At 43.0% G+C, this 21,914-nt stretch overlaps 6 protein-coding genes across 6 annotated transcripts; 4 read left to right on the forward strand and 2 right to left on the reverse strand.

Annotated features, from left to right (window-relative positions):
• Positions 1 to 1,993: 1,993 nt before the first annotated feature.
• DSM5745_05150 (uncharacterized protein) lies at positions 1,994 to 2,557 on the forward strand (the record flags this gene model as incomplete). The annotated part of the gene is made up of 4 exons (XM_026747166.1): positions 1,994 to 2,008; positions 2,077 to 2,147; positions 2,286 to 2,372; positions 2,464 to 2,557. 4 exons carry the CDS (start codon positions 1,994 to 1,996, stop codon positions 2,555 to 2,557), a joined length of 267 nt encoding a protein of 88 aa, XP_026604646.1.
• Positions 2,558 to 4,637: 2,080 nt separating this feature from the next.
• DSM5745_05151 (glycoside hydrolase family 71 protein) lies at positions 4,638 to 6,134 on the forward strand (the record flags this gene model as incomplete). The annotated part of the gene is made up of 2 exons (XM_026747167.1): positions 4,638 to 4,733; positions 4,791 to 6,134. The coding sequence occupies 2 exons, from the start codon at positions 4,638 to 4,640 to the stop codon at positions 6,132 to 6,134; spliced, it is 1,440 nt and encodes a 479-aa protein (XP_026604647.1).
• A 709-nt stretch (positions 6,135 to 6,843) lies between these two features.
• On the forward strand, positions 6,844 to 7,965 carry DSM5745_05152 (uncharacterized protein; the record flags this gene model as incomplete). The annotated part of the gene is made up of 1 exon (XM_026747168.1): positions 6,844 to 7,965. The coding sequence occupies one exon, from the start codon at positions 6,844 to 6,846 to the stop codon at positions 7,963 to 7,965; it is 1,122 nt and encodes a 373-aa protein (XP_026604648.1).
• A 250-nt stretch (positions 7,966 to 8,215) lies between these two features.
• DSM5745_05153 (annexin) lies at positions 8,216 to 9,706 on the reverse strand (the record flags this gene model as incomplete). Its single annotated transcript, XM_026747169.1, has 1 exon — positions 8,216 to 9,706. One exon carries the CDS (start codon positions 9,704 to 9,706, stop codon positions 8,216 to 8,218), a length of 1,491 nt encoding a protein of 496 aa, XP_026604649.1.
• A 485-nt stretch (positions 9,707 to 10,191) lies between these two features.
• On the forward strand, positions 10,192 to 11,245 carry DSM5745_05154 (glycoside hydrolase family 43 protein; the record flags this gene model as incomplete). The annotated part of the gene is made up of 2 exons (XM_026747170.1): positions 10,192 to 10,500; positions 10,553 to 11,245. 2 exons carry the CDS (start codon positions 10,192 to 10,194, stop codon positions 11,243 to 11,245), a joined length of 1,002 nt encoding a protein of 333 aa, XP_026604650.1.
• A 56-nt stretch (positions 11,246 to 11,301) lies between these two features.
• On the reverse strand, positions 11,302 to 14,544 carry DSM5745_05155 (putative UDP-glucose,sterol transferase; the record flags this gene model as incomplete). The annotated part of the gene is made up of 7 exons (XM_026747171.1): positions 11,302 to 11,507; positions 11,562 to 11,700; positions 11,754 to 12,576; positions 12,625 to 13,389; positions 13,455 to 13,676; positions 13,728 to 14,367; positions 14,430 to 14,544. The coding sequence occupies 7 exons, from the start codon at positions 14,542 to 14,544 to the stop codon at positions 11,302 to 11,304; spliced, it is 2,910 nt and encodes a 969-aa protein (XP_026604651.1).
• Positions 14,545 to 21,914: the final 7,370 nt, after the last annotated feature.

A 21,914-nucleotide genomic window follows, 5' to 3' on the forward strand; every position in this document is an offset into this window, starting at 1 on the left:
ACAATAAAGACAGTGATGAGCAGAAGACCAAGCAAGGACTGACAAGGAACAGGCTTCTTATAGCTGGCCCTGGCCCTGAGCATCTGAAGCAGCAGACCCCTGCCAAGAGCGGGTTTCATCTATACAAAACCCAACTTTTGCCTCACACCGGCCCATCAGATTGCTTAGGCTGGCTCTAGTCCCTTGGCACTCGCCTGTCAGGCCAGTCCGACCACTGACAGACCTCTTGATGCCCACTTAATCTATACCAGATCCTTGGCGTTTCAGGGCTCCTGCTGACCAAAGTGCTTGATATTAACCGGCGGCAAGGCAATACCGTCTAATATGGAGAGATGAGTTCATCTGGAGTTTCATTTGTCTTAATACCCGTTAAGGACCTGATGACCCAAGACATGTGGGCTCACCTTACGGGTCACCGTCTGCCAGATGGCTAGCGCAGGGACACGTCCCTGAACCGGTTTGTAGCGGGCTTTCGACCTCGGCAGGTCCGCGTATGGCATGATCAGTCTAGAATGTTCATATACAGCTTTATATTCAATATGTCTCAATGCCCCTTTGCCCCTATTCAATCCAGTCAGCAAGTACCACTGTCTTCGATCTGGCCTCGCTGCCGAGGTCCAGACGCTGCTAAGCAATATCCACACCAATCTGTCCGTATCCACCAGCCCGATCGTGATATCCACTGCGCGCTCCTTGATTCTTGAAGGTGAAGGAGGCAAACAAGATTCGAGAACGACCCGGCTGCTCCAGTGCTCTGAGAGCTTCCCTCTCTTAATTCCCTCATGCACACATTTTTTCTACCTCTTTCTGGCCGATCAATGGGAGCCTCAAGTCCCAATATAGTCGCTGATGCGTCGAATTAATGCTCACAAAACTGTTACTTTCCATTTGGGTTGATGAGGTAGGTCTACTCGGCGACGGCGGAATACCATACGACGATATCACTCTCAGAGTCACTACACGCAGCGTTGAGTATCGAACCTCGATCACCAACTTTGCAAACCGCAGCAATGGTTCCAAATGCCTCAATACATCAAACCTTACCTAGAGTTCCCGCTTGATCTGATAAAACCGACGCACAGACAAGTCCGGCCAGCCCTCCGACGCATCCAATTCACCTTCACCACTTCGAGAAACAACCCCTGCGCGCAGTTCCCTTCCAATTGAGTGTACCCAACCTACCTATACACAGACACCTGTCGAGCAGATGCCCCATCGACCGATCCGATCAGAGTTCTGATAACCGTCCGATCTGGTAGTTGATTACGCCCGCATGGATACGAAGCGTCTGGTCTATCCACTCCACCCGGTTGCACCGTTTCCTCCGTTGTGTAATTCTGGTGCTAAATCAACTGCCTCAGCGGGATGAAAATTGACACTCACAATAGCACATATCCTGAAGATTGAATGACGGCAGCTGGAGCTGGCATGTTGCCTCCATTACTTCGCGTTGTTATGCCGAGGCCATTCCATTGAACGCGTGTACGTCCAGGGATAAACTTGAACTCCGCGCTGATGCAATCGTTGGGGACCTGGGAAAATACTCCGTAAGCCAACTACCATCCTGTTATACGTGCGATAGCTGTTCAAGATACCCATGCGAATGCGTCGGCCAGTCCAGTCTGCGCCCGTCGCTCCCTCATCCATTAACATCAAGCAAGTAAATTATGGTAGGTAGAGTAGCCCTACCTAAAGGGACAGTTTAGAGGAAACAGAGTTTATCAATCAAATCAAAACAACCAACTACAAACTCAGCATCTGTGTTAGGATCTTCCTCTAGGGCTTCTTGTCCCCGTGACCCTCCTAGCACGAGTCTGGTCATCGCATGCATCTCACCTTCCACCAATGAACACCTGGAGATCAAAATGCATCCAAGGAAAGCAAAACTTAAATCCATGGCCACGAGCTTATAAGCGCTTTACGCTCTCTAACATTCAAGATAGTGACTTCGATTCCACCAACCCATCCACATCCACCAAGCCTATCAATCGTAATGACGAAAGAACTAGTTAGTTACAAATTTCCTCTCAGTTTTCCACGCTTTAGCGAATTTCCCATTAATAAGGTCTTCTTCAGACCTTCGACATCCGCTTCGCCAGCGTGCCGGCGTACGACCAGTTCGGGGGCGGGAAGGGTCTTGCAGAGAAGTACGTCGATTATTTATTCCATCCACCCCTTCCTCTTTTACCTCCATAATCCTGAATCCCATTCTGTTCGAAATATCCATAGCCGATTGTTACATGATATGCCTCAAAGCCAAAACTAACCGATTCGATCTCCGCCAGGATCCGCGACATCTACAAGGGCAAAGGGCTCGAGATCCCAGATGACTTTGACTCGGCGCTAACGACGCCGCCGGTTCATTACATGCAGTATGTCTATGTCCACTCCGTGTTCTTTTCGCGTGTTTCCTTCCGTGCATACCCCAGAAGCGATAGCCCTAGCTGATCTGCCACCGTATAGGGTTCTCGCCTCGGACGATGTCAATGTCGATGAGTTGAGGGAGGTCGATGTTCCGGGCTGGCTGAATATTGAGATCTTGGAGACCCATGATTAGAATAGCTTATGCGTATTGGTAGTTAAGATATTTGTCAAGGATGAATAATGGCGGCGATGTCTCGAGTGGTGACGTCATGGGCTGGGTGTCCACAGTGCCCGAACAGAACTACAGCCAGATCTTCCCAATCATTGACTTAGTATTGGTTTCGGTAAGAAAGTAGCGAGTCAATTTCGGCCGTTGACTCGGAGGAACGGACACGATCTGCTCATGGCAGGAACGTGGATCGACACTTGCTCAGACAACTATATATATTTCCTCTTATCTTCCTACCCCCCCACAGCCGTAAATTGCCAGCATAGCTTTGAGTTCCAGACAAATCCCCCGCTAGACAATTCCATGGAACAGAGCTCCTGCACGACCCAGGTGTCAAGCCGATGTTCCACAGTTAGTGCGCTGGTCGCCTAATAATGGCTCGGTCGGGCGGCGATATGTCGGACTCGGGCGGGTTCGGCTGTCACCGTGCGATCGGATCTGACATGCGATCTACAACGGTTGTCTACGAGAGTCGTCTCGTCAGCACGATCCAAGGGCCTTATCTCCCACGGCTGGTCCATCCACTTGGAAAAGGCATGGCGTTATCTCGCAGACGAGGTGTGGCGACGGACAGCCACATACGAAGTAGCCTGCTTTCGAATGTGGTGGTGCAGCGCCCGATTTTCTAAGAATAATTTTCGGTATTTGGTTGGGCTTCGCTTGTCAATTTCCAGACGCCGGAGTTGCCGGCCGAATAGGTACTATGGGATCTGACAGCTTAAAAGGTAAAACCTGTCGGCATCGCTTAGGGCTGTACTTGTCCAAGCCACAGAAGCCGCAACCCGAAGCGGACAAAAACACCTACGTATCTGAAGGCCCTGCTGGGGGATGGCGCATGTGGTTGACAGCTTACCATGCACAAAGCTGTTTATGTGGCTCTAATGCTCAACCACAGCGCTGCTTACCATTCTTTACTTGTCGCCACTACCATGGTACTGCGGGCTGGTGCACTAGGTATCGCTTCGAAGATAAACATCCGCAATCAGGACAAATCTGTTGATCGAAAAACTTCCCTTGAGGTAGTTGGAGAATGGATTCTGGGGCGACCGGAAGAATCGCAAAGTGGGCGTCGAGTCGATTAGGGCTTTGGATTCATTGGGATTTGGGAGATCTCCGGGATCAGCTGCAAGACTCGGGCTCAAGCCTCCTCAGCCTCCTTGGGACCGATCGCTTGCTATTCCTGACCAAGTCCGAAAGGAAGAGAATATGGCCTCGGGATATGATATGTTCGTGCCGAGCATTCGGTATTTCGTTCTAACGAACGTTGGGCTTGGACTATGCTGTTGCGAGGCAAGGCACTTCCCTCCAACGCGCAGCAGCATCGCATCCGATTTGCATGGACCACGTAAACCCTAAATTCAATGTTCTTGATCAGTGCCTATGAACTGTGGTATTCTGATCAGTCGTCTTTCAGACTTTGTGTTTTTCGCCCTGCAGATAGCGGTCTACCTAGGTGGTTCCGTATGGTAGCCTTCGCTTTATGGATGTACTGACAGAAACTTAACTCATACCCTCCTCAGATCTCTTATCTACACCCACCCTGATGAAAATACTCGATCCTACTATGACTCAACTAAAAATAGAGCCCGAGCTGGGTGTTGGAGCAAAAGACGTTGGCAGTGAGACTTTGTCTCAGGATCGGAGCACATCCGCGCTTACGGGGCCAACGCATCTCATATCAGATCGGACATATCCCCAATTATCCACCATATTGCAGCGAATAGCCTAACCTTGATACCCTCTTTCCCTTGCAGCAGACGAGTTAAAGAAGCGGTATCTCATGCATATCGCTGCCGAAGAAACCTGTCTCAGCCATGACCCTCAACGGGTTCGTAAGCATAGTCTAATGGTGGCGCCGAGTAGATAGTTTCTGCGAGGGAGGGATGGGATGCTGAGGGTGGGAATGGTGGAAAGGTATTAGTACTGTAGACGTCCTTTGAAATAGAAGACCTTCTCAAGTTTTGGTTTTGCTGCTTTTCTGTTTCTCCAGTTGAAGCCCAGATACCCTACCATATGACCACATAACCTCAGTCCAACTCACACAATGTCACCTCTTCGAGCATGGGGCCTGCCCATACTAGCTCTTTTGTCTTCCAGCTTGCCTCAGATCCAAGCAAAATCCGTCTTCGCCCATTTCATGGTACCTCCGCCATCCCCCTAACACCCCATCCCAACCAAACTAACCCTTCCAATCTAGGTCGCCAACACACAAAACTACACCCTAACCGACTGGAAATCCGACATAACACTCGCAAAAGCCTCCTCACTCGACGCCTTCGCCCTGAACGCGGGGTTCAACCAATCCGAAAACGCCCTCTCCTTCCACCACGCATTCGCCGCCGCCGCAGAAACCAACTTCAAGCTCTTCTTCTCCCTCGACTACTCCGGCAACGCCTCCTGGCCAAAAGACCAAGTCATCGCCCTGCTATCGAACTACACCACCCACCCCGCATACTTCCGACACACCGATGGCAGAGCCCTCGTCGGTACATTCGAGGGCTTCGAGGCCGCGCCCGACTGGGCCGATATCAAGGAGCGCGTTGCCCGGAATGTTGGGAGCGAAACATGCTGCGCATTCATACCGGACTGGACGTCTGCGGGTCCACAACGCGCTTCGTCAATTTCTTCAATCGACGGCTTGATGAGCTGGGATGCGTGGCCGTACGGTGCCGAGAGCATGAACACCACCATGGACGAGGCGTACATGTCCGCGCTGGACTCAAAGGCATACATCATGCCCGTGAGTCCCTGGTTCTACACGAACCTGCGGCAGTTCAACAAGAACTGGGTCTGGCGCGGCGACGACCTGTGGTATACGCGGTGGCAGCAAGTTCTCGAATTGCAGCCTGAGTACGTCGAGATCCTGACCTGGAATGACTACGGCGAGAGCCACTATATCGGGCCTGTGAGGCGCAATGCGACGGGTGTTATTGACCGGGGCGCGCCGTTTGATTATGTGGCGGACATGCCGCATGATGGGTGGAGGAGTAATCTGCCTTTCTTGATTGGGGAGTATAAGAATGGGACGGGGAAGGGGGAGGTGGAGGTTGAAGAGGAGAATCTCAGTGTTTGGTATCGCCTTTCACCGGGGGATAGGTGTGATGATGGGGGGACGAGCGGGAATAGCGAGAGCTCGGGTGAGGTGCTTATGAAGCCCGGGGAGGTGTTGCAGGATAAGGTGTTTTATTCGGCGGTGCTGGATGGGTGGGCGGATGTGAGGGTTGCGATTGGGGGTGTGAATAGGAGCGCGGATTGGAGTGATACGCCGGATGGGGGGAAGGGGGTGTATCATGGGTCTGCTCCGTTTGATGGGAGGACTGGGGAGGTTGAGGTGACGTTGTCGAGGGACGGGGAGCTGTTGGCGCAGATGAAGGGGAGGAGGATTGAGGATAGCTGTCCGGGGAATTACACGAACTGGAATGCGTGGGTTGGGAATGTGACTGCTGTCAGGCGGAGTGATGAGAACGGGGGGATGGCTATACGTATACAGCGGGCGTCGCTGTGGGTGATGGGGCTGGCTTTACTTTCGTACTTGATGTGATATGATTCGCTGTACTTGACCTATTAATCTAATTCGTCCTGTCATCTAATCGAGCCTATCCCATTTACCAAGTCAATCCCCAACCACGGAACCCCCCTGACCACCAACATAGACCTACGAACCACAACCAACAACCAAGCTTATCTCACCCCCCGACGAATCAACACCCCCGAATCGCGAGAGTCTAGATCCCTTTGGTGAGTTGACAGTCAATGACGGCACCAGGCCAGACCCCTCGCCACCAACTCCGTCCAGCCTACCATAGCCGCCCCCGCAGCTCTAGACCATAGCCCGGGCCAAGGTAACGCAATATACCTTGACAATGACATGGATCACCCGTGGCGTGGCCGCTAAATCGGCGCCCTCTGCACGGTGATAGGTCGGGATCTGGGGATCCGCGCTGGCGTGTGCTTTAGCTTTCGTCATGCCACTGGTGCATCTCGGCAGTGCGATTGGGTCGGCCGATGCGTAGGTTCAAGCTTGGAGGTAGGGGGTGTTGATGGTATAAAGAGCTCTTGTTTCCTGCCTGAGATGTGGAAAAGACAGCCACAAAGCACAGACTGGCATTGAGGCTTTGTTCTATTGTTTCGTGGATATTTTCGACCCTGCCTACCTTGCATCATACCACCATCACCATCATTCATCTCATATCTACATCTACACCTCACCATCACCACGCCCACTTCTCAATCCCTCGGTCTCCATCAAAATGAACCCGCCCGCCTTCCTCCTCGCCCGCTCCCCAACCCCCCCACCCCCCTTCTACACAAACACCAACACCACGCCCAAGCCCACCAAAAACCCCCCAACAAAACCAAACAGACGCATCCCCCCAATCCTCGCCGCCGGAATGACCACCACCACAAGCACAACAAGCCCCTCAAGACCAAACCCCACCCTCACCACCCGCGCAACCCGCCTCGCCAACCTATCCCAACGCAAACTCGCCGCCGAGTCCTCAACGCCGGACCCCGATCTCCGCCGCTGCCTAGGCCACCACAAGCTGCTTACACGCTCGTGGTTCGAAGCGCAGGCCGACATGAAGCGGTATCTTGCGGAGGTTCTTGAGAGCGAGAGCGAGAGCGAGAGCGATGAGGAGGATATGTACGGGTATCATGATGAATATGGGTATGGGGTTGGGTATGGGCTTGGGCGGGGGGAGGTGCTGTTTGCGGGCTGCGAGGCCGAAGACGTCGATATCGATATGCATGCCCGGTGGGGGGACGCGGGGTTTGAGTGTGATGGGGATGAGGATGAGGATGAGTGTAGCGTGGAGGAGGAGGAGGTTGTGCCTGGCACTGGCACTGGCACTGGTTTTCCGGCTCCTACAACTACGGGGACAGCTGGGGGTACAGTGTCAAAGACCTCGACCTCGACCTCGACCTCGAGCCCCATCATGATAAAAGACAAGCTCGTCGGCGCGGTCCGCGGCCTCGTGCGACGGCGGAACTCCACCTCAACGTCCTCACCATCACCACACGGGAACACCCCTACACCTACGCCCGGCACATCACCACCCGCACCACCTCCCTCCACTCCCTCCAGTGAGAGCTCATCCACGCCTCCTCCCCCTCCATACACAACGGCCCCGGAGAACGAAGAAGAAAAAGTGCTCTCGACCATAGCGCCCCGAAACGCCAGCACCAGCCAGATCCCCGTGCACGTGCACGTCCACGAGCACGTCTCCAAGACCGCGAAGCCGCTTGCTCGGAGCGCTAGCCAGACCCAGTTGGCGACGCAGGGTCCAGCGAAATCGATCACCGTGCGGGGCAGGCAGTATGCGCAGCGGCTGGGGCTGAAGGTTGCGGCGGCGGTGCCGGTTGCGACTTGAGTACGGATGGTGTTTGATGTCTGATGTCTGAGATGATGTGATGTATATGTAGGCATGTTGTAGGTAGCATAGCGCGACTTTTTACTTTTACTTTACCGGTTAGGAGTTGGAGATAGGAATGCATAAGCTAGATCATGAGTCGTTACATACGTACATCCAGGCATACTACCTCACCACCCAGCATCCATGCGTACAAAACAGAAATGAAGATATCAAAGCAAGGGAAGGGGAGGAAGAAAATAAATACAAATCAAGACCAAACCCGCAGCACGGCCTCCGCCAAATCCCCAGACGGCAAAGCGCCCCGAATCCTGCGTCCAAAATCACTGCCCGTCCGCACCTGCAGCGCCTCCTTAACCTGCACCAGATACGGCGGGTTCCAATGCAACCTCACAGCCCAGTAAATCAACCTCTTGATATCCGCCTTCGCACCACCCGGCGGCACAATATGCAGCATGGTCTCAACATCAAACTTAAGCGGGTCCTTTGAGCGCGCGAGAATCGCAAGGAGCGCTTTCTCCAGATGCCCGCTGAATTCATCCTTGATCGTCTTCTCCAGCGAGATGTGGTACTTTGCCTCGAAAGCCTGCGAGACGGCCGCGAGCTTCTGGTCGCTCGCGGCCAGGAACACCGCCGCGACGCTGAGCTCGTCGGTGCCGGTCTTCGCGTTCGTCGCGAGGTGCAGCTCGTGCACGTCCTTGTCGACGCTCGCCTGGTCAAAGTACGTCCCGCGCTCCGGGCGCGCCGCGTTAAGGAGCATGAGGAAAAACTTCTCCGTCTTGCCGGAGAGATCGCTCTTGATGTCGTCGACGAGCGCCTTGTTGTACCGCTGCACATAGCCGTACTTGATGGCGCGGAGGTCCGCGTTCGAGCGGCCGATCAGCACGTCGTTGATGGCCGTCTCGTCGGTCCCGATGCCCGACATGGCATCGCGGAGGTACGCGATGTCTTGGCCTAATGGGCCCGCCGCGAGAGAGAGCATGATGATCTCGAAGTCGCCGGACAGTTCGCTCTTCAGGTCCTTCTCGAGGTTCCGCCCGTGCTTGTTCATGTATGTGTGTCGGATCAACGACATGACGAGCGGGTCTGGCTTGGCCAGCACGTCGATCAGCATCTTCTCGTCTGTGCCCCAGCCTTTCATTGCCTTGCGCAGGGCATCGGCTTCTTTGCTTGCGTCGCCGGATGCGCGCTGGTCGGGGTCGTAGCCTAGTGATGGAGGGGCTGGGACTGGTGCTGCTGGTGGGTAGCCGCCTGGTGCACCGTATGCTCCTGGAGGCGGGCCAGGCGGGTAGCCCTGAGGGTATCCTTGCGGTGGGTATGCGCCTTGCGGGGGGTACGGCGCGGCGTGGGGAGGAGGGGGTGTTCCGTATTGACCGGGCGGGGGAGCGGCGCCCCAGGGCGGAGGGGCCTGGCCGTATGGCGCGGGGTGGCCTTGCTGGTATGGGGGTTGGGCGGGATGGCCTGGTTGCGGAGGGTATTGCTGGTAGGGGCCCGGCGGCGGCTGGTACGGCGATTGGGAGGGATGCGACGCGGGAGAAGGGTATCCGCCGGCGCTTCCAGGGGGCGCGGGACTGCCGCCGCTGTGACCGTAGGGCGCTGGGATGGGATGGCCGTGCGAGGGACCGGGGCCGGGTGCGGGATAGGAGGACGGAGGGTAGGGACCGGCGGGGTAGCCCTGCGGAGGCGGGGGCTGGGTGTATTGGGGGTGGCCGTGGCCGTAGTTGGGTGGAGGATAGGACATGCTGGTGCAATAAACAATAATGCGATAAAGATAGCGATGTCGACTCGAAAAACGAAGGACGCGATGGATGGATCGCAGAAGAGGAGAAAGCGAGATGAGGCTGAGGAGGGGCAGCGCCGCAGCGGGATGGGCCTCGTTAAGAAGAGACGCTGCCAAGCTGCCGTAAGCTGTGGCTGTGCAGCCTAGCGCCAGATTGGGCTTAGCCTCTTCCCTAGTGGCAGCAGGGTCCAGCGTCAGCCGTCAGCCAACCAGATCCCGCACAGCCTGTCCATCGCAACATCCAACTCGATGCAGGCAAGATGGACACAATGACGTTGTTTATTGATTGTGGACTCGGAGATCCATGAGTATTTGAGTTTCTGTTGAACATCACAAAAGCAATATACATCTGAAGGAAAGGGTATAAGTCGCTGCTCCCTGACAGGTGCGCCCCTGAACTCCGTCTATCATCAAAAAGCAGAAAGACAGAAAGAAAGAAACTCATCATGGTGCAGGTCCAAGCTCAAGCTCCAACTTCAACACTTCTCCTCCTCTCCCTAACCCTCAGCTCCACCCTCTCAACCGCGGAACCAGCTCGCGTCCTGAACCGCAACTTCGCCGATCCAGCCATCATCCAGACCCCAGACGGGTGGTACGCCTTCGCAACGACCTCAGGCGACATCAACGTGCAAGTCGCGCACTCCTCCGACTTCGACTCCTGGGGATACCTCGACGACCACGATGCTCTGCCCGGACCGTTCCCCGCCTGGGTAGCCTCCGACCCGCAGCCCTGGGCGCCTGACGTGTTCCAGCGGGTACGTACTCTTCCTTCGGTCCTCGTTAAGGTTCAGTAGACTGAGAAAGCAGGACGACGGCCAATACGTCATGTACTACTCGGCGATCCCGCGCGCAGACTCACGCCGACACTGTCTTGGCGTCGCGATATCCTCCGCCATCGAAGGCCCGTATACCGCTGTCGACGGGGACGGGGACGGAGACGAAGCCTGGGCGTGCCCGCTCTCCCAAGGCGGGGCCATCGACGCGTCGGGGTTCCGCGACGACGACGGCACCCTCTATATCGCGTATAAAGTCGACGGGAGTGCGCTGAATACCGACGACGAGAACTACCACCCCACCCCCCTGGTCCTGCAAGAAGTCGCAGACAACGGGTACAGCAAAGTCGGCGACGCAGTGACGCTGATCGACCGCGACGAGAGCGACGGGCCGCTCGTTGAAGCACCGAGCATCGTCAAAGCAGACGGGTTCTATTACCTCCTCTATTCGTCGCATATGTTCAACAGCCCGGACTATGACTCGAAGTATGCGACTGCGCCGTCTGTTGCGGGCCCATGGACTCGTCGCGGGCGGGTCGTGGCGCCGGGCGACTCCAGCGATGTTGGGCCCCTGAGTGGTCCTGGCGGTGCGGATGTCTCAGCCGATGGGACGAAGTTTGTTTTCCACGCGAACATCAACAACCAGGATCCCTCGGGTGGGAGGGCGATGTATGCCACGCGGGTGAGCTTGGAGGGTGGCAACGTGACTTTTGTCAACGAGAGCTAAACATAGAGAAGCCGCATATATACAAATAGCATTAAGAGCAGGAAATAAACTGGGTATCATGTATGTGCGTTCGCGCCCTGAGAATGAATTTCGTTCCATCGTGTAATTACCGCTGCGCGTTCTTCCGGCGATGCCGCGACCATTTCCCCCATCCCTTGCTGAATGCGTGAAGAGAGTATATCGCGGATCTTGCTCCGTGATAAACTGTTCCGGAGCGTCTTGTGTAGTCCTTCAAGTGGGTATCCGGCGAGACCCCAAAGTCCTGGTAGGCAGTCAGTATAGGATGAGCATAGTCAGTCGAGAAGAGTAGGCATACCTGCAATCGGCTTGAGAACAACACCGCCGGCGCCCTTGCCCACGCCTTTCAGCATTCCTTTCGTCCCGGACTCTTTCCGACCGTGCTTAGGCTGAGTCACTATACCGGTGACACCCTGGTACAGTTCCTGGGTGAATTCCTGCATATCGTCAGCTTCCGTGCGTCAATAGCAGTGGTTTGTGGTAAACATACCGTCCCAGCAGCACGTAGCCCACCTCTCATACCCCTCACAGTCGGTATCTCCTGCACCATAGTATCGTGATAAAGTTTCGGTGCATTGTGGAACCCCTTCGAGAAGCTCAACGTCAGGTCGGTCGGAAGTAAGAGTATCCAGTCGAGGATGTGCTTCCCGGCCCGGACGATGTGGTACCGAGCGTCCGTAAGCACTTCGCGGGTGTCGATTGATTTGTCCCGTGTTTGCTGCCGGTGAAGTGTAGCTTCCAGACTTAGAGTTTGCATGTCGTCCGTGATGTCTTCACTTGTTGAGGCCTTGGAGATGACGGGGAGCGCGGCGATTCCGACGTCAGTATCCCCAGTACTTTCAGTATCGTCGCCAGGGTTGGAAGAGGGGATTGTGTTCGGGACGTTGGTCTGAGATGCGTGCGATGCTTCCTCTCTCGCGGACGCATACGTCAGTGACGATGAGGCCGAGCTACTCGCCGCATCATTCTCGGTCCTATCCGTACTCTTCTCAGCCTCAGAACTGCTTCGATGCCCTTGGTTCTGACTCTGACTGTCATTGATTGATGCCGCTTCGCGCTCCAGATGGCGTTGTCCATAATGTTCCTTTTTCCACTTGCGAACCGGCGAGGGTGGCTTTCTCCCCCCGTGCCTAAAATGTCCTTTGGAATGTCTCCGGCCGTGTCGGTGATTCCCCCGGAACATCTCCACCATATCTGTGGGCATAGCGGCCATAGCAGCGACAAAGTCAGTGATGACGCCGTACAGGATTTCGGCGCCCGCGGTGAGGGGGCCTCTCGGGTTGCGGCTGGTGTCGTATTCTTTTGCGCGATACCTGCAGTTGTTAGCTTATGCAGACGATGACGGGGACGGGGCGTTGTACAGGACAAGATCATGCGGCTTTACGAGCCCCGTTTCGACGAGGACGGTCGCCGCGAACGCACTGAGCTTGATATGCGAGTGCTTCACCCACCACACAGCGGGCCGATGCGGGCACAGGGAACACCGTAGACTCTTAACATCGAGACGACGATAGAAGCTGCATACCGCATTGCAAGCGCCGCGCTCAGACCGCATCTGCTCCCCGATCTCTTCCGCCTTTTTCTTTGTTTCGTCTTTCAGCGCGACTTGGATTGCCTCGGCCAGCTTATCGGCGTCGAGCCTCTTGTAAGGAATTGGATCGGGCCCGGCCCCAGCTCGTGAAACAATCGATCCCCAAAACATTTGATCGCCGAAGAAGGGTACAATGACGGTGGGCTTGCCAAGGGTCAGTCCCGCGGCCGTTGTGCCCGCGCCACCGTGATGTACGACACAGCTGACATGTTGGAAGAGCCAGTCGTGCGGGCACTTGTCTATCATCATGATCGAGTCGGACGCGGCCTTATCGGCACCGATGTTTCCCCAGCCTTTTGAGATTACCGCGCGGACACCAGCCTTCTGCACCGCTTCGAAGACGATGTCAGTTAGCGCTTTAGGATTGTCAACGACAATGGAGCCGAAGCCAATATAGATTGGCGCAGGCCCAGAGTTGAGGAATTTATCCAAGTCCTCTGGGGGTTTGTAATCTTGTGCCGTAGGGAGTGTAGAGAAGCCGACAACATCGATGTTGTTGCCCCAGTCGAGAGGTTTTTCGAGAAGGGCGGGGGACCTAAGCGAAGTCAGTATCGCTCTACGCCTCGATTTTCGGTGCGAGAATACCATAAATAAGCATACGGAATCTGCAGCCGGTGCGCAATGCTCGGGGCTCGAATCGCGTCCAACGGGTCCAGCCCGAGCTCTCGTTTCCGAAAGCGATTGATCAAATCTCCCAGTCCTTCCCACATCATGATCTCCACAATCGCATACGACGCAAAGTTGGCGACAGATGGCTTCGTATGCTGCGACTGCACGTTCGCCAGAGGATGCGGGAAAGCCTGCGTAGCGGACCAAGGCATGCTACTACCATCAGCTTTCATAACAAGACACCACCGGCAAAGTAAGACTCACGTAAACATCATATTCAACGGGACCCCCAGCTTCTCCGCACAACTGAGATGCGCGAAACTCGGAGGATTGGCGATAATCACATCCGCAACAAACGGCACGCTCCTGTAATCCACGCCCTGCTGCCCGCTCAATGGATCCGGGTTGTCATTGATATGATGCTCGATACCAGTCCCATCGCCAGTCTCAAAGCACGACCTCCAACATCCCGAAAATATCGCCTTCATCTCTCTCCGTCGCATCCGGATCGCGCCGCTCCGTATTGTCCGCAGATCCGGCATGAGACCTGGATTCTTCACCATAAACGCCATAAGCTCCGCCGGATCTCCTCCGATGTTAAAGAACTCAAGCCCCTCCTTCTCAACCGGCTCCCGGAACGAGAGATGTGTCGCGAGGCGGACGCGGTGGCCGTGCGCTTTGAGCTGCTTTCCGATCGCGAGAAAAGGCTGGATGTCGCCCCGCGACCCGACGACTTGTATTACGATATTCAAGTTGATCAGGTGGTATTCCTCTCCTCGATTCAGGGTGAAGGATGCGCACCGGTGCACCGAGTCTCGCGGGTACGGGTGTTCTTTCGTATGGCGCACAATGGGTTGTATCCATGGTTGGTGGATGCAGAGATTGATATCGAGACGGCCGTCCTCTATCGGAAGTCATATCAGTATCCTGCAAGCTCGAGCTCAAGTGCAATTGCTGATAACTCACCACACACCCGCACACTGGTGTCACGTCCCTCGCGTAGCCGGTGGGCGGTTGAGTAGCTGGTGTGCGCCCAGTCCTCGGAGGAGATGGCCCCGGCTCTGTTCTGCGCTTCAACCATTCTCTCGCAGATGAGGTTGTGGAAGTGAAGGGGGAAAAGCCATGTTTGCCTGCAGGAGTTGGGAGTTGGGTGAGCTGAGGGGAGTGATTTTGTGGTGATGTCACTGCGAGAAAAGGTGGCCCCACAAGGCTGCTGCTGTTCCCTGAATCGTGTCCTGTCCCCTTTCCAGCTTCCTCCTCGGGAGATGTGTCCGCGCCATCGATCGGGTTCGTCCTTCCGATCTTGCTCCTCTTGTTGGGTTTTCTGATCCTGCAATAGAGAGGTTCTGCCACGTAGGCTTAACGGCATGCTTAATTTAATTTGGCTTAGCGCGCCCGAGGGCCGTCCTAATTAAAAAGGCGGTTTAAAAAATTAAGCACGTATTAAGCTTGTTAAGCATGCCTATTACTTAATTTAAATAGGCTTAACATAGCGCTAGCATGGTTAAGTAAGTATTATATTTATTAAAGCCTTATAATATATTTTAATATTTTAAAAAAAATTACTTTATACTAAAATTTATATATAAAGCAACTTTTATATTATAAATAATACTTAAAATTTATTTATTAAAATACTTTTTAACTTTTAATAATAATTAATATAATTTTTAATTAATTTAATACCTATATTACCGCTATTGCCTGGGCCACTAGTAATACCTTAAATAATAATATTTTAATAATTTATTTTTTATATTAATTTTTATTACTTTACTATACTAATAGCCTTTTTAATAATATAGGTACTTATAGCACCTTTTAATTTTATAATATAAGTTAATATTATATTTTTAATATAGCTAAAAATAAAAAATACCTAGGCTAACTTTTAAGTTAACCCTTAATTATTTTAGTAAATTATTATACTTAAAGCCTTTTTATAGGCACAGGTACCTTTAATATTTTTTAATTTTATAATATAAGCTAGTACTATATTTTTAGTATAATTAAATATAAAGCTTTTAAAGGCTATTTTATAAGCTATTTTATAAGTTACCTTTTAGCCTTAATTATAATAATAAGCTAAAAAAAACTTTGCTAATAATAATTTATAACTTATTATAAGTTATAATATTTTTATTTTAAAATATATAACTAGTAATAGCCTATGCTAGTTTTAAAATAAAGTTATAGTTAATTTTAAACACGCCTATAAAAGGGATACTTATAGCTAAAAAATAATAAAAAAGTAATTAATATAGCTTGTTAATAAATATTTTAAATAGCTTTATATTAAAATAATAAAAAAAAATATACTAGTAATAAATATATAAAAAAAGCCTTATAAATCTTTGCACTTTATATTAATAAAATTAAAAAAAAAAATTTTAATAAATAAAGTATTATATTATAAGTAACTAATTATAAGGCTATATACTAATACTAGAAAAATTTATTAATTAATTAGGCAAGAAAGTAGCTATTTATAAAAAAAAATATTAAATTAAGGTTATATAAACTCCAGGGCTGGTAAGTTAAACTTTTATATAAACTTTAGTTATATTATTTTTTACCACTACTTAAACTAATATTACTTATTTAAAAGGGGGTTTTAAAACTTCTAGCTAGCTATTAACTATTTTTTTAAAAGGCTATTTAAAAAACATAATTTAATTATTAAATAACCTTTTTTTAAATAAATTTTATAAATATTTTTAATTACTTAATTTTTAAGTATTTTTAACTAGGCTTCGCGGAGCTAAATTTAATTAATTTTTAGGTAAAAATAAATTATATAAACTATTAGTTAAAAAAAAATATATAAGGTTTAGGGTTAAATATTAGGCTTTATAAAATATTTAAATAAATACTTTACTTAAATATTACTTTACTACTATTAGTTAAATATTAAATTATTAAAATATTTAGTTTTTGTGGAGGCATATTATTATATTTATTAAAAAAATAGCTATTTTATATTTAATTATAACTAAAATTAATTTAACACACTAGTATAGCTTAAATATAAATAATTTTTAATTTTTTAAAATTAAACTAAAAGCCTGCTTTATTAATATATATAATATTAATAAATAAATATTAAATATAGCTTACTTTAAAAAAACCTTGCCTTTAATTTTATTATATAAAATAATAATATTATATTTACCTTTATAAATACTATTTTTATATAAATATAAAGGTTCCTAACCTTTATTTAATTACCTTAAGTACTACTTAATATTACTTTAATATTATATATTAATATTATTAATCTTGCCTTTATATAGGCCTTAAAGTAAGAAAATTAAGCTATTAAGTATAATAAGGCCTTAATACTTTATTTTATAAAGTTTTTTATATTTAAAATAAAAAAACTATTAGTTATTAATTAGCCTATATATAGGCTAAAAAGTACTATTTATATGAGGCCCTTTGAATACCGTGTAAAGGAAAGCTATTAATTAAATAGATACTGGAGAATTAAATAAGGAACGCAATAATATTTAAAAGCTGGAGCTAACTAGGGTTTTTATAAATAATTTAAGCTCCTAAAAATAGTAAGAATTTTAAATACTTTTACTAATACTTTATAATATTTAAAAAATTATAAATATTATAGTTATACAAGTAAGTAATTTAATAATAAGTATTATAATATTTTAATTAAAACTACCTAAGGCACTTAAATACTATTAAAGTATTATAATACTTTTTTATTAAATTAAGTAAACTTTATTATTAGCTAACACGCCCCCTTAATGCCTACTTACTTTTAAATTAGTTAAAAATAAGGCTAGAAATATTTACTAAACCTAGTTTTTTAATAAATTTTTAGTATTATTATTTAGTAAGTGCCTTTATAAGGCTATTTATAATTATTTAATTAATAAAAGTTTATTTAATATAAAGGTTTTTATGCTAAACTTCCTACCTAAGCCATAAATTATAAATATTAATATAGTAAAGCTTTAAGCAAAGTTATATATTAATATTAATAAAAATATTAATTATTTATTTATTATTATATTAAATTAAAAGTTAGTATTAAAAATTAAATTACATGGTTTTAAAAACTTTTTACTACTAGTAGGTTGCTTTAAAGGCCTTAATAAAAGTAAGTAACTTAACTTTAATAATAAAAGTGGTAATTAAGCATTACTTTATAACCTTTTATTTAATTAAACCCTTATATAACTTATAAATATAGCCTATGCTAAAAAATTAATTAAAATAATTTATAAATATTATATTAAAGTATAACTTATAAATTTTATATTTTTTAATAAAAATCTTATTTTTAAAGCTATTTAAACCGGAGTATTTAAAAGTAAAAAAGCGTGTGTTATAAAAATAAAAAATAAGTTAATTTACTACATGTTAATAATAATTTATAGGATTAATAAGATGTTTTAATAAGTAGCTTATTATATAAAAAATATTTAAATAAATAAGGGTACTAGCATATTTAATAAATTTAATTTTTAATTTTATTTTTTTAATATTTTTAAAGGTGGTTATATTAAAGTTTAAATAAAGCTTGCTAGGTAATAAAAGCAGGGTAAAAAATAGCTAAATTATAATATTTAGGTAAAATTAATTTGTAATAACTTTAATATAAAAATCTTAAAAAAGTTAAAGCTTGCGTTAAGGCCTATCCTAAAGGATTTAAACTTTTAAAAACTATTTAGCTTTATTAAAATACTAAAGCTTATACTTTATTAAAAGTTTCTTTTTAAAAGTAGTTATTATAAAGCGGCCTTGCTTGGTAAAAAGGTTTATAAAAATAAAATTATTTATATATACTAAAAAAATTATTAGCTTACTAGTAAAAAAATATTCCTTTTTAAGTACTATAGTAAAGCTAAATTTGCGTAGGGTAGTAGTTAAATTAAGTTATTAAAGGTAAAAAAACTTTTTAAGGCTATAAATAACTTTAAAAGCTTTTAAAAGCTTTTTTTCTTACTTATGGTTATTTAAAAATTAAAAATATATAAGCTTATTAAGGCCTATATTAAAAAAGGTATTAATAATATTATATTACCTTATATTTATATTAAAAAAGGTAATAAGTATTATAATAACTTAAAAAAAATAGGTAAAGGCTATAGCTACTTAATTATCTTTATAATTAACTAGTTTAAAATCTTTATATATATAAATTTAAGCTTTGGCCTTAAGAAAGTAGCTATTTATATTAAACTTATATATAAATACTTATAATAAGGAAATTAGCTTATTTAAACCTACTTTTTATTTATTAACTACCTTCCATGCTCCTATTTTTTTAAGTTTATTTAATTTAAGGTTAATAATTTTAAAAAATATATTTTTAAGTAAATAGTTCTTAAGATCCTTCTAGTACTTAAAAAAAGGTAATAATTTATTTTAATAAAGGTATTTTTTTAAGGTTTTAATAAAGGGCGGAAAAGGCAAATTATATATAATTATAAAAAGTAAAATTAAAAATAATTATAATAATAATATAGCTTATATAGCTTATTAAAGTGCTTAAATAAAACTTAAAGTTTTTTTAATTATTTTAAGGTACTAGTTTTTATTTAACTAATTATTTAAAAAAAATAATAAGTTTAATTTTTGGTTTTTTACCTCCCCTTATATTTTTAATAATAAAATAAATAAAAGTTTAAAAGCAGGTTTACTTTACTTTTTATAATAATTATTAACTAGCTAGGTTTAAAAATAAATTTTTTTAAGTTTAAAAGCATATAACCTGTTATAAAAGCTATAATAACTTATTAAAAAAACTAGCTAATATTAATTTTTATATAAAAATTTTATAATAATAAGGTTTTAAAGTAAGGTTTAGAGTAAAAAAAGGTAGTAACCCCTTTAATAAATTAAAGGCCTTATTTTTACTAAAATTAGGCCTAGGTATAACCTTATATCTAAATTTTTTTTTATTTTTATTTTTTTTAATACTTTTATTCTTAAATATCTTTACCACCCTTGGCTTGCTTGTTATTAAAATACCCTTGTTTTCTTTTTTTTTAAAAAAAATTTAGTAAAATTTAAATTTAGGTTTATATTTTTAATAATATAGCGGTAAAAGGGTGGTTTAAGAACCTTAATTAATAATTTAAAAAAATTAATTTAAATATTAATAATAAGAAATGGTTTTTATAAATTATAAAGCTAGAATTTATTAAAAATAATATTTTTACAAGCTTTAACACGCTAATTTTAAGAAAATTAAATTTACTAAATATTTAAGGCTTAATAGCCTATAAAATATTTAAGTAAGGCCCTTAATTTTATTTTATAAAGGCCTTTCTCCTAGGATCTTCTTGCCTAAAAAAATACTTAATAATTTAAATACTTAAGATACAAGGCTTCTTACTAGTAAGTTTTTTTTATAAAGTTATTTAATTAATAGCTTTAATAAAAATTTAATTATTAATATAAGCTACTGCTTTTATAACCTAGGGCTATATATTAAGTAAAATATTTTTATATAAAGCTATTATTTTAGCTTTTTAAATTAGGATGCCTCCGGAGCGCTTGGCCATATTATTTTAAAATAAAAAATATAAAGTAAACTAGTTTTAAAAAATGCCTTTAAAAATAGCAAAGTTAAAAATATTATTACTAAAGGTAGGTTTATTATTATTAAATAGGAACTTTAAAGTAACTTTATAATAGTTTTATATAAATTATATAAATTATTTAATAATATTTTTATAATTATTTTTAAGCTAGTAAGTATAAGCCTAATATATTTTAAAAAACTTATTATAAAAGTAAGTTACTTATTAATCTTTATTTATTACTGGCTTTATAAAAATAAAATTAGTGTAAATATAAATAAACAGCTTGGTAATTAATTTTTTAGGCTATTTAAATATTTATTAAAAAGCCTAACTAACCTAGCAAGTATTATAGTATTTAAATAGTTAAAAATTAAAAATATTAACTTTTTATATTATTATAAAAAAATACTTAAGTACTTTATTATTAATATATTTTAAGCACTAGTAAAAAGCTTTAAAATCTTTTTAAAACTATACTTTTTAAATTAAAGTTTTAACTTTTTATTAAGTTAGAGCGTTGGCCTTTTTTAGCTTTAAAAAACTTTTTTTTAGTTTTACTATTTAAAGGCTTAAAAAATAATTTTTAAGGTAAAAAACTAGTTTATTATTCTTAAGTATAAGGGTGTTAAAATTTTAAATATATTTAGCTTTTTAAAAAGGCCTTGCTGCTATAATATTAAGGTAAAATTTAAAAGTATATATAACTTTATGTAGTATAAATAATATAATCCCTTTATTAAATACTTTTAAATAAATAAAAACTAATTTATAGCCTTATATAGCCATAGTTATATTTTTAGCTTAAATATTACTACCTTAAAAGTAATTTAAAAAGGTAAAATAACTAAAATTATTATAAATATAAATAAAGGCACCGGTATTAAAAATAAAGATATTTTAAAGTTTTAAATTATTTAAAATACTAAATACTAGGGCTACTTTATAATATTTTTTAAAAATTATAAATTACGCGTTTTTCTAGCTATTTTACTAAGCTTTTTAGTTTTTAGTATTTTTTTTTTATTTTTAAAAAGCTTGGTATCCTTAACCTTTAACTTTTAAAGCTTTTTACTATATTTATTATTTTTTTTAAGTACTTTACTAATTTTTTTTTTTAGTTTTTTATTTATTTTATAGGACTTTAAACAGCATGAATATATAAAATTATAATAAAATTTTATAATATGCTTGTATTTATAAAAATAAATTAGTTTATTATTAATTAATACCTAGGAAGGTTTATTAATAAAAAAACCTTTAATATTTAAATTATTAGTAAAGGGCTAATTTAACTTTTTAACAAGTATAGTAAAAGTTATTTCTTTTATAAAGGTTTTAGTAAAGCTATTAGTAGTAAAAAGATATTATTAAAACTTAAAAATAAAGGTAAGATAATTAGTTTTACTAAGTTTTTTATAATTTAATTAATCCGCATGGCGCTTTATATAGGCTATTAAGTATTTATTAATAGCCTTTAAAAATACTATATTAACTATTTTATTATTAGCCTTGGGTTACTTAAGGCGTAAAATCTTTTAATAAATATACTTATAATTTTAAAGCTATTAAGTAACTTTTTTTTATTAAATTAATATAATAAGGGTAGTAATATAACTATTAAAGGCCTTAAGTTTAGTTTTAAAATTAATAAAAGTAAGTTACTACTTTAATTTAATAAAAACCTTTATAGTAAGCTTATTTTTAATAAGTTATTAAATAAAAAGTATAATTAACTTTTATATAGTATTATTAATATTTTAAATTTTTAAAAAAACATGCTTAGCGTGGTTCCATTTTTAATTAAATATTTTAAATGCCTTTTTATTAGCATTATTTTTAAGAAATTAAAAAAGCTTAAAAAAAGGAGTTTAGTAAGTTACTTTTAAATTAAAATACT

The sequence above is a fragment of the Aspergillus mulundensis genome (assembly GCF_003369625.1).
Source record: "Aspergillus mulundensis strain DSM 5745 chromosome Unknown scaffold_4, whole genome shotgun sequence".
Classification (NCBI taxonomy): Eukaryota; Fungi; Ascomycota; class Eurotiomycetes; order Eurotiales; family Aspergillaceae; genus Aspergillus; species Aspergillus mulundensis.